Source organism: Helianthus annuus, chromosome 4 (genome assembly GCF_002127325.2).
Source record: "Helianthus annuus cultivar XRQ/B chromosome 4, HanXRQr2.0-SUNRISE, whole genome shotgun sequence".
Taxonomy (NCBI): Eukaryota; Viridiplantae; Streptophyta; class Magnoliopsida; order Asterales; family Asteraceae; genus Helianthus; species Helianthus annuus.
The window spans coordinates 7,155,538-7,167,720 of record NC_035436.2 but is presented as its reverse complement, the minus strand read 5'-3'; the positions used below and the strand labels follow the sequence as shown (position 1 = coordinate 7,167,720).

General features: G+C 38.4%; 1 protein-coding gene across 1 annotated transcript; it reads right to left on the bottom strand.

The window, feature by feature from the left end:
* Nucleotides 1-10,986: 10,986 nt before the first annotated feature.
* LOC118491412 (probable serine/threonine-protein kinase PBL15) lies at nucleotides 10,987-11,614 on the bottom strand. The gene is made up of 3 exons (XM_035989183.1): nucleotides 11,486-11,614; nucleotides 11,243-11,373; nucleotides 10,987-11,139 (listed from the first exon to the last, which is right to left on the bottom strand). The coding sequence occupies exons 1-3, from the start codon at nucleotides 11,595-11,597 to the stop codon at nucleotides 10,987-10,989; spliced, it is 396 nt and encodes a 131-aa protein (XP_035845076.1). The 5' UTR covers nucleotides 11,598-11,614.
* Nucleotides 11,615-12,183: the final 569 nt, after the last annotated feature.

Here is a 12,183-nt window from a genome sequence, read left to right as displayed (position 1 = left end):
TACTGTAATTTTAACAATTAATCAGTTAATACACATATATTCACATAATGACAAATAAACATTTTCCTATTTGTAATAGGCTTAAATCAATTAGAACAGTGAGCTTAATCAGTAAGCTTAAAACAGTGGCTCCGATACCACCTTTTCCTGTCACGGCCCCCGACCCGGTTTGACCCGTTTCAGGAGCCGCGGGACAGGAATCCCGTGGTATTAATTTAGGCGACAGCGGAAGTCTTTTTAAAACAGGATCTCGTAATAATTTAAACTGCCTGTTTCACAACTTAGGGATAAATTCCCGAAATTTACAATAATGTGATTTCTCAGGGAAACCTTTATTTTCAAAACATGTTCATTTATTTATTTACATTGAGCCACTTTTCTAAGCTGGGAGTGCTCCATGGCACTTTTCTTTGCTCATACCATATCACCTGAAACATGTTTGAAAAAGGTTTTGTCAGCGGGGAAATACTGAGTGAATCATTCAGTTTACTGAAAACGACACATTTGTTATAATCTACAGTATTAAGGGGAATTACAATGTTTCTGATATCAAACCAACTACCCACAGTATTTGTCACTCGACCATCCATTGGCTAGCCCATTTGTCCAATGGTGTCTGTGACTGTGGTCAGATCACCCCTTGGCCACCCGTTTGTCCAAGTGTGACGGGAAATAAGTAATGTATACAAAACCCCACATACCGGCTGTAACTTGGTGATTACATAGACTTAATCCCTGTAATTATAACTTTGAAAATAACTTGGAGTTTTGTAAAACAGTTGACTCACAAACTGTGAGAAAAGAGTTTATAAAAGAGGAATGACTCACATTGCAAATTTATGAGCAGAGTATAAGCTTTACTGATTAGCCTTTTAACCTAATTTAAATAACAATGCACACACAAACGGGATTAGTAACTAATTCAGCAGTTACGTCAATTCACGAGATTAAACCCTCACAACTATTATCAAGCGCGATACTTAATAATTCAATGGATTCACAACGAATGACAGAGCATAGTCCGAATTCGAACAGCACTCAAACATTCAAGTTGAAATCACAATGAATAATAAAGTACAAGCTCAATTTGAGCAGCACTCGGACAATCGTTGGATAGTTATAATCGATCGGACGTTGAATCGTAATAGCGATCGAGTTATTACCCTGATTGCGGCAGCACCTCGTGATCGTGTGTGTTTAATTGTGATATAATGGCCTAAACTCGACGTACAGACAGAATTTCTACGTCGTTTTAACTTCAACAGTTGAGTGCCAAGGTCGGCTATTTATAGCAAGTTTTGGGACTCCCTTACGGACCGTAAGCCTAACCCTTTACGGTCCGTAAGCTAAGCAGTCTATTTATAGGCTGCCTAGGCTCGGGACTAGCTTGGGTGAATCAAAACAATTGACCAATCAGAAGTTTGCAACGTTTGAATTTAGATAATTATCAACTAGGGTTTGCCCCCCTCGAGTTTTAGGGGCCCTGATCGTGATTCTGATTGTTCTGAAAATTTTAGGGCTAGTGCAGAATCACTTGGGTGTCTCAATTAGGGTTTTCTTATTGACTAATTATTGTCCTAACTATTGATTTTAGTGGCAGTTGTTACAACAGCACCCTGCTGTGCTATAGAGGTTACAATGGCTCAATTTTCTAAAATTCCTCGATGAATCTGTGTTAATATCTAGCGAAACTGATAAATTATTATACCCCGAAGGAATCTTTGGTGTCGATCAGTTTCAACCAAAATGGGTCTTAGCGAGATCCACTTGTATTCCCACTTTGTTGATTATATGACCAAAAGGTACCTCTCGAACCCAATAATTACATCTAACAAGACTTTGCGCGGAGTGGCTCCTCCCTCAGGAGCCCTAAAATAAGATACAGATGCCGCCCATGATGTTCCTTTCTCCTGGAAATGATCCAAAACGTCATCAATGAACACGGTCGTTTTATGTGGTCCATAAAGCTGCTGGTGTGTTGATTAACTCAATGGTCATGGTGTACAAAGTCGTACTGGCCGTATTGCGTTCACTATGCCGCTCCAAGAACATTCTCCCCTTGGACTTCCATCTGATAATAACTCGTTTCGTTAATCAATTCTCGAATGGAAGCTTATCCCTCGCATTTGGTCAACATGGTGTTACTACATGGTCGAGGCGAACGGTTCTTGACTGTCACCTTGCTGAGTTCTCGATAATTAGTACACATACGAAAAGGCTTATCTTCACGGATATAACCGGGGCTCCCCAAAGCGAAAAGCTAGGTCAGACAAAACTCCTGTTCGACAGTTCCTGTAGTTGATTAGACAATTCTTGCAACCCTCCTGGTGCAAGACGGTAAGAGTACAAGTATTCAGAGCTGCCTCTGGCATGAGATCATCTGAGACTCCGACTAACAGTTGTGGAAGTAAACCTGGAAGTTCCTCGAATAGCACACTGAGAAGAGTCACGAACAATCGGTGGATCCCCGATCCTATTTTCCTTATCCTGACCATCAGAAACGGTTGCTAAGATAGCGGGGAAATCCCTCCGTAGACACTTCTGGACCTTCATAGCTAGAATGGCGCTAACCCTTGCACCACTCTGATGCTTTAGGACAGACAACGATCCTCCACTAGGGAGAAGGGTACGCAAAATCTTCTCCTCACAGGGTATATCTACGCGCTCTTTAGATAACCAATCCACACTAACTACTGCATCAAGACCATCAAGGATAGTAGAAGGAAGGTCGATGTCGATGTCGAACACTAATCCCACAAGGTCGAGTTTGCATCCCTACGAACATACGAGGCTTCAATTAACTTGCCATCAGCCGATTCCAAAACAAGTTGGGTTTCGAGATGCATCAAGGCTAAACAGAACCGAGACGAAGTGATTTGCTACTCATACAAGCTACCATGCTGCTACTACCCTAGCGTCGCCCACGCCAATCCTAAATGCCCTTCCACGAGCATTATTTCCAGTGTTGTTATTGTCGTCGTTCCCTTTGGCTGTTGTCATCTTGATTCTAACAACGGCCAATCCATGTCGTAGGCACCTTCATTTCCGTACTGCAGGTCATGGTTACAAATACCTTGATGTCACTGTGACTGTTGTCCCTAACGTTGTTGCTTGAAACGGAGCCCTTTTATCTTTCACCAACCAAGTCCTTCTTTTCACATTCTGTGCCATGTCCTATCGCGCTACTCACAGTGCTGGTAGTCTCACATTCTACACTATAATCTGTTGTCATCGCTTATGTCCCGATTGATCCGTAAGAGTTGACTCCCATAAGTCGCTGACTAGGGTTAGAGATTCAGTTGAAGTCGATTTGCTGGAGTTCGTTGCCGGAAATTAGGGTCGTTATAATACTGAGGTTGGTAAGGTACTACGCTCATCCTCTTGTCCACCATCCTTGCAAGTTGGCTGAGTAATACACGGTATATTTCCAAGGTGTTGCAGAAGTGATCACACTTCGGGGTCTAAGTCGTCAGTACATTGAGTTCCAGCAAATGAAGAGAAGTGAGAAAGGTATCGACCAATCATTCGACGCTGCGACATCCAACTCAGGGACGTTCGCACTAGCACCTAACATTCTATACAGTTCGCTAGGCGTTCGGATGGGTGTTCAAGTAATACTCGGTAGTTTCAAGATTCGAAAGGTTTCAGAGGGAAATGAAAAGACCACATTCAAGTAGGAGACAATCACTGCTATGACTCCTATAGACTGTTGCGTTTCACATCACCCAAATAACGGAACGGAACCCCTTTTTCACTTGTTAAGCCTCATTGGGACTCACATGCACCCCACATTATTATTATGTGTGCACCCACAATAATATTGCGATTTGCATGCTCATCTCAGTTCCCCCTAACTCATGTCAAATAGTTCCCCAAGCTCGAGTGCCAAACAGAGGTTATCAAAACGATAAGATCACAGAAATCCCAAGACTATGACATACTACCAAAGCATCATAATGTAAGCAAGCAATTCATGTATCATACTATAGTGACGTGTGTGTCCGTATGCTATATCATAAACAAATGTGTACTAGCCATGTAATGTATACCACAAGTGAGAAAGACGAACCTTGCAATCTGGAGCTGAGTGTCATGGTCATATTCACGTATTCAGAACTGTTCGGTTATAGTCTGGTTTTATGAAAACATTTTAAAACCAAGTTCACTATAACCAGTGGCTCTGATACCAAACTGTCACACCCCCAAATACCACCTAGGGAAAGTCCCTGTTAGGCGTGTGACGTACCAACAACGAGCCACTAATTACATTGAACCCATACATGTTCCAAAATAAAGTTCTCGATTATTAATAAAAATACCATCAACAAGTTTAAATGAAAACCAAAGTGTTCAGCGGAAGCAAAGTTAAACAAAGTTAAACAGTTTCAAACCAACAAATAGTATCAAGAAATCAATAACATGAATCCCTCCAGTCGACCCATGACCACTCCAGCTACTCCAGACAGCAAGTTCCAATGCAAGACATCTAACGACCTACAAGCATGCAAACAAGTGTGTCAGAGTACGCTGGTGAGTTCAAAGTTTTGTTACCGAGTTTAGTTATCAGTTATATAAATAAATCAGCTTAACAAATTGATTTGATGTTGTTATTAACTCGATTACTGAAATGGCTACAAGATGTATTTGCCCAACCCCAATGTCTCTATCAAAATATTGGTCATGCTTTAAGGAAATTAGTTCACGCCCGACCTCCCTGGGACGGTGTGAGGGTGCCAAACCTAATAGCGCTATCAACTAATAACCTCGTTGCCTTCCCGGCAACTGTCGGTAGATGTAAGGGGTCTTATATGATAGAAACTGAGTAATAACCAACATCCCAATAACCTGCATTCCTCCCTGGAACGTTACCCAATATCCCTTCCCGGGATGCATGCTTGGAAAAGAGCAGTGAACTCACCTTTAGTTTGCTCGGTAAGATTAAAGTATGTGTTCACAGTTTGATCAATCACGTCCTAAAAGGTGTTACCGACAACAATCAGTTTCACACAGACTTGAGTCACATAATTCTTACTTATAATACACAAGTTGCGCACACGTAGTTCACGTATTATCATACAAGTTACATTAGCTATTCATGTTACAAGACCGTCCTCTTACATCGTTTATTCACATGGTCAAGGATTCGGGTTTCATATTACATTTACGGCACAAGTCCATGTTACATCAAAGCACATGTTAAAATGGTTCAATTCACATTTAAGTACCCATGTAAGTCGTGACTAGAAAACATGCAACATAACAAGCCGTCTGACATTATGAAATCATCTAATAGGCACACAAGTTCACTTTACAATTTCAGGGCCCAAATAAACAGTTAACGGTCTAGTACGATATTCCCGTAGGTGTGCGGCCCATGTGGAATCAGATGAGTATGTCCCACTAGTGCAGCCTAGTTACATATGAGGCCCAAGCCTTGTGCATGTTACCAGCTCACAAAATACATTAAGTGGGGGTGTGTGTGTGTGTGTGCGGTTGACCGAGGGGGTGTGGCCGATTGTTCTAAAACAGCCCAACCAATGATGTTGACCATTGCTGTTATGCAGCCCAAGAGTGTACTCTATTTTCATCTAAATATATAAATAATCACAACGTTTTCCTGACCCTTATGACTCCTAATTATCAACACCTCAACAATGTGATTCAACTACCCCCTTATCTTTAATTCAGGTTAAATAACATACACACACATGAAAGGGTTTCATCTTATCGTATACATTTAAGCAATAATTTGGATATTCAGGGTGATTTTAAACCATGCTCATACACAATCTCTTTCTTGTAATTACCTACTGTGAATCTATAATTACCGTAGCAGCCCCACATTATATTTACGGCAGCCCCTAACCACTAATCACTCGATATGCATAACAATAATAATTTACCTCTTTTCACGCACATCGCTACGTTAGGCCCCTACTACCGTATCCGAGTTGTGTTGCCACGAGGCCTCGGTCCCTAGTTTGTCACTAAATATCCACCTAGTTTGGTCATACAGTTTGATATATATTCACAAAGATCAACTCAATTCATAAAGAATTCACAGTTTGCAAGACTCTTGATCGTGCATAACTAATCACACACACATATATCAACAAACATAATTCATGTAACCGGTTCAAGAATGAGGAGTATACATACCAATTTCTAAGGCAACTAGGATGATCTATCAAGACAAGGAAAACTTCAACAGGGTGGGGTCGCCATTGACCAGCGAGAGAAAAGATTAGAGCTAGGGTTTGTGTTAACGTATCATAAGGAACCGCATGCAACTTTGTATTTAATTCGTTTGGGCTAGCTTGTGCTTCGGATACTTGGGCAGCCCAACTCCATTACGAAACACAAGAGAGCTGTGGCCCAACTAAACAACCATTAATTAGAAATAGCTAATACTCCCCAACATGTGACTTAAACAAGTACAACAAGTAACGTATAAGCAAATGGTTTTTTTTAATCATTTGTATTAATTGTTAAACTCATTAAACCATCAAGTAACCAATATCATTCACAATTAATATATATAACACAACGTACAACGAATTATAAAACACGTTTGTAAAACGGGTGACGCGTACAGGAAAGGTCTTAAAATCTCGGTTAAAATCTCGGGTTGTCACAATGTCTACTGTCACGGCCCCCGGCCCGGTTTTACCCGTTTCAGGAGCCGCGGGACAGAACTCCCGCGGTACTTTATTTATTGTGAGTTTAGCAGCGGAAATTTATTCACAGGATCGGCTAAGTTAAAATTTTTCCCGATTATTTTTATTTCACAATTCGGGATAAAACCCCGGTAATTTACAATAGCAAGATTTTATTAATAAAACATAATTCTTTATTTTATATTGAGCCACTATCTTAAGCTTGAAATGCTTCCCCTGCATTTTTCCTGAATTACAGCAGATCACCTGAAACATGTTTGAAAAAGATTTTGTCAGCGGGGAAATACTGAGTGAATTATTCTAGTTACTGGAAAATGACACATTTATTATAATTCACAGTGGTAAGATCTTTTACAATGTTTCTGATATCAACCAATCTACCCACAGTACTTTACCACTCGACCCATTGGCCCATACGTCCAATGGTGTCTGTGATTATGGTCATATCACCCAATGGCTGCCCCAATGGTGAAGATTATCAAGTAATGTGCACAATACCCCACATACCGGCTGTAACTTGGTGATTACATAAACTTAATCACTGTAAGTTATAATTCTAAAAATAATTTGGAGTATTGTAAAACAGTTAACAGCTCACAAACGGTGAGAAAAGTTTATAAAAGAAGAATAACTCACATTGCAGATTTAGTACTGACAGAATATGATTTTAGCCCTGTTAACCTAATTTCAACAATAATGCACACAAAACAGGGTTAGTGATCAATGCAGCAGTCACGATAATTTACGAGATCAAATTTTCACAATGAATGACAAAGTGCAATACTTCAACTCATTTATCGTATTAACGACAAACGACAAAGTATAATACTTCAACTCATTTATCGAATTATCGACAAACGACAAAGTATAATGCTTCAACTCATTTATCAAATTATCGACAAACGACAAAGCATAACCCAATGTGGGTGGCACTTAGACATTCTTTGGATATATTGATCTCGGAAAATGAATCGTAATAGCGATCGAGTAATTACCCTGTTCCGCGGCAGCAATTCGATAACAGTGTATGTGTATTTGTAGTATAATTGTGATAATTCGTCGTACAGAAAGCGTTTGGACGACGTTTCAACTTCCAATTTCAAGTCCCAAGGCCCTCTATTTATACTGAAAATTGGCTTCTCCCGCGTGTCGCGGCAGAATTCGGGGAACCTCCCGCGTATCGCCTGGGATGCCAATTTAGGGTAGGGTAGGTTTCGTGTCCAGTAGCTTGGGTGAGTTGACAGTTTTATAAAATTCAATTCAGACAACGTATAATAAGGATAATATCGATTAGGATTTAACCCCCCCTGAGTTTTAGGGGCCCTGATCCTGATTCCGATTGTTTCGAAAATTTTAGGGTTAGTGCAGAATTACTTGGGTGTCTCAATTAGGGTTTTCTTAATAGCTAATTACCATTCTAATTATTAATTTTAATGAGAGTTGTTACATCTACAAATAGTTACTTGTGAAGAGCATATATTCGTTCCAAACTCTGCAAAACTTCTTCACTTGAAGGCCTATCCTTGGGTTTGTTTGAAACGCATCTTAATGCAAGTGCAAAGCATTCGGAAGCACCTTTTATGGGGTAATTGTGTTCAAGACGTGGATCCATTATTTTATCTAGCTTTCTTGTAGATTTTATTCGAGAAGCCCACTCCACCAAGTTTTCTTGCCCTGTAGGCATATTGCGATCCATTGCCCTTCGCCCTGTTATACTTTCCACCAACACCACTCCGAGACTGTAGATGTCACACTTCATAGTCAAATGACCTGTAAACATTATATCTTTAACCAACAGGATTAATAATGGAGGCATATATAATGGACCTTTGCATTAGTGAAATTGGCTTTTCTATGAAAAACAAAATTTGTTATTTCAAAATATAATTTTCAGAAAAAAGCGGCCACTACAAGAATAGGGCACCTTTAGCGGCGACAGGCGTCGCCGGTATTGACCTCTTTTGTCGCCGCTATTGACTTTTAGCGGCGACATATCGCCGGTAAAACATCGCCGGTATTGCTCGGACGCTATTGACCGGTTGTCGCCGGTAAAGACAACTGTCGCCGCTAAAAGTCTGTTCTTTTTAAATACAGCAGCTGTATATACAGCTGCCCAGCCAGTTTTACGGCCGAAAAAACAAAACATGCCTATTTTCAAACAACGCAAGCATACGCCATGAACATAATCAACATATACTAAAGGTAATATACTTAAAAACTACGTTTAAGTCGTACATTATATCCTACAACGTTTAATTAAATCCAAAGCATACATTAAAAACAAGTCACTCATCGTCATCATTATCGTTGGGTTCATCGTCGGATTCATTATCGAATAAGTTGTCAGAATCTAGTCTTTTGACTTTCCTTTTCCTTTTCCTTGTGAAGCAAGATAGTTGTTAAGTTGGTTCAAAAATGACAGGGTTTGGAACAAGCTGTTAACAAAATCCTACAATAATAGATAGCAAAACGTATATTAGCATATTAATTAACGCTACCAACATATATTTAACAAGGAAACATGCGTTCGTTTGTCATTTTATAAATTGCGTAGTTTACCTCGGAAAAGGGTTCTTGCGTCCGAGCTTGCGAAGACGACATGTTAGATGACGAGTGCGAGGACGTGTTGGAAGAAGGTTTAGGCCCCATCCCGCGGTACCATCCTCGCCGCTCTCCCAACGCTTCTTGATACGGGGCAATTGGAGGACCATCGCCGCTCCATTCTTCTGTGGCCCGTTGTATGTTCCGCTGTATTTTACGAAGATGATTAAATATATATGTATCAAATTTAAATATAAATGTTTTAAAACCTAAACACAAATATACAAATTATCAAACTTTAACATTTTTTTCAAACCTACACATTTGCATCCTTACACACACATTTGCATACTTTATACAAACATACATACTAACATACACATTTTTCACCAACATACTAACATACAACAATTATACAATTTACATACTAACATTATACAATTTACATACTAACAATTTACATACCAACAATTATACAATTTACATACTAACATTATACAATTTACATACTAACAATTATACAATTTACATACTAACATTTTTACAATTTACATACTAACATTATACAATTTACATACTAACATTTTTCACCAACATACTAACATACAACAATTATACAAACATACTAACAATTTACAATTTGCATACTAACATTATACAATTTACATACTAACAATTTACACACTAACAATTTACATACTAACAATTATACAAACATACATACATTTATTCATACACTTACATACCCACATACAACTTAAACTAAAAATTATACAATTTACATACTAACAATTATACAAATATACATACTAACATACACAATTTACATACCTAAACTAAAAATTATACAATTTCTAAACTTTTAAAAAAAAAAAAACTAACCATTATACAATTTACATACACATTTTTCAAATACACCTACATTATACAATTTACATACTAACAATTATACAAACATACATACATACATTCATTCATACACTTACATACCCACATACAACTTAAACTAAAAATTATACAATTTACATACTAACAATTATACAAACATACATACTAACATACACAATTTACATACCTAAACTAAAAATTATACAATTTCTAAACTCAAAAAAAAAAAAAAAAAAAAAAAAAAAAAACTAACCGGTTTTTCAGGTTGTGACCGGAGAAGTGAAGGTGGTGACCGGAGAAAAGATGGTGGTGATCCGAATTTTCTTCCACAAACACAAAAAAGAGCAAAAATTAAAGCCTATAACATGTATGTAACAAATGTAGAGGAGAAATGTAACATAAAACAAGTTAAACTAACCGATTGGGCAAAAAATCGGGTGTCTCCGGCGGTGGAAGCAAGAGTTTTGGGGGGAAAAGTGAAGAGGAGAGAGGGAAAGGCGCTGATAAAGGGGTTTTACGTTTTGACTTTTACTGGCGACAGCCTGTCGCCGGTATTGATTACCTGTCGCCGCTATTAGGTTAACCAGGATAAGATTTGTGTGGCTAGGATTTAATGTGGGACACAGACTTTTAGCGGAGACAGCTGTCGCCGCTAATGCCCTACTTTTCGTCGCCGGTATTGCCTTTTAAGTCCCCAACCGTTAGATCAGGATTTTGATCAACGGCTGGGGTTTGGTCTCAGGGTGTGTGACACGGATCGACCAATAGCGGCGACATTAGGCCTGTCGCCGGTATTGGTGTCACCGCTAATGGCCTCCCATTCTTGTAGTGGGCAAGCAACATGTTTACATTTATATTTGAAAATGCATATTCTTATTGATTAATTCACTTCATTATATAGTAACACACCAGTCGTGACATACTCTGGAGCTGCATAACCATATGTTCTCATAACCATTGTAGTAACATGTGTTTCCCCAGGTTCAGGGCCATATTTCACCAACCCAAAATCCCTTAGTTTTGCATTAAAATCCTGGAATGAGAAAATATAGAAATAAATTGTTAGCTGATTGCTTAAAGAAAAATAACAAAGTGGTTTCATCAAAAACCAATAGTCATAAAGAGCTTAAGAGTACTTCATCCAGTAATATGTCACCGGTTTTCAGACCACGGCACATGAGTTTCATTGAATGCAAATACGTCAGTCCACGGACAACTCCTATCATTATCAAAAGTCGTGTTTCCCATGAAAGTCCTTTACTAGTATCTGGTGCATATACAAAATTATTGATCTTACATTTCTACTATATTACAATAATTCAGCCATCGAGAATAGAAATAAACAAATATGGTTTCAGAGAGATCTTGATATAGTTTACCTGTGAATAAACAGTGTTCAAAACTTTTGTTCGGCATGTATTCGTAAACAAGCAAGTGCTCATGTTCTTCGTTGCAGTATCCAAGGAGTCTAATGATATTCGGATGATCCATATGCCCTAAGAAGTTCACCTCTGTCTGAAGTCACAAATTTTTTAGTTACATTAGGAAATATTCAGAAAAACAAAAAGAATTAGAGTGGCATTCACAAAATAAAACAAAAATCCTGATAAAGGACATAAACATTCTCCTAAGTAAAATACGAGATGAAGTATAACTCTTTTTACATATGTTTGTCTCTCATTAATCTATTTATAGGTCTCCCTATCACACCACTCAATAGCTTTTCCATTTAGTATGAATCATGACATATATTAAGGAGAAAGTTTTCCAAGAAGTTTTATTAATACTTGTTTGATAGTAAATTTTAGCTTTAATTGGAAAATGTAGCCAAACAGGCCCGGCTCTGGGCCCGGCAAACCTGTTCCGACGCCCGAGGCCCAAAATTTCAAAGGGCCCGAAAAGTTTTTATAAGCTTGTATATATATTTATTAAATTATATATTTAGTATATTTATCCGTTTATTATGCAAAAAAGTATTGGTGGTGTAGTGGCAAAAACTTTCTCAAAATAATAATGCAAAGGTCTCAACTTCGAGTCTTTGCTCCATTACTACGTTTTTATTTTTTGTAATTCATTT

Bases quoted from the DNA above. Each gene is read 5' to 3' on its own strand.
- LOC118491412 (XM_035989183.1), bottom strand. From the start codon at position 11,597: ATGGATCATCCGAATATCATTAGACTCCTTGGATACTGCAACGAAGAA. The intron at 11,374-11,485 runs GTAAACTATATC...TATATGCACCAG, and splicing joins TGAACACTGTTTATTCACAG to ATACTAGTAAAGGACTTTCA. The intron at 11,140-11,242 runs GTACTCTTAAGC...TTCTCATTCCAG, and splicing joins GTGACATATTACTGGATGAA to GATTTTAATGCAAAACTAAG.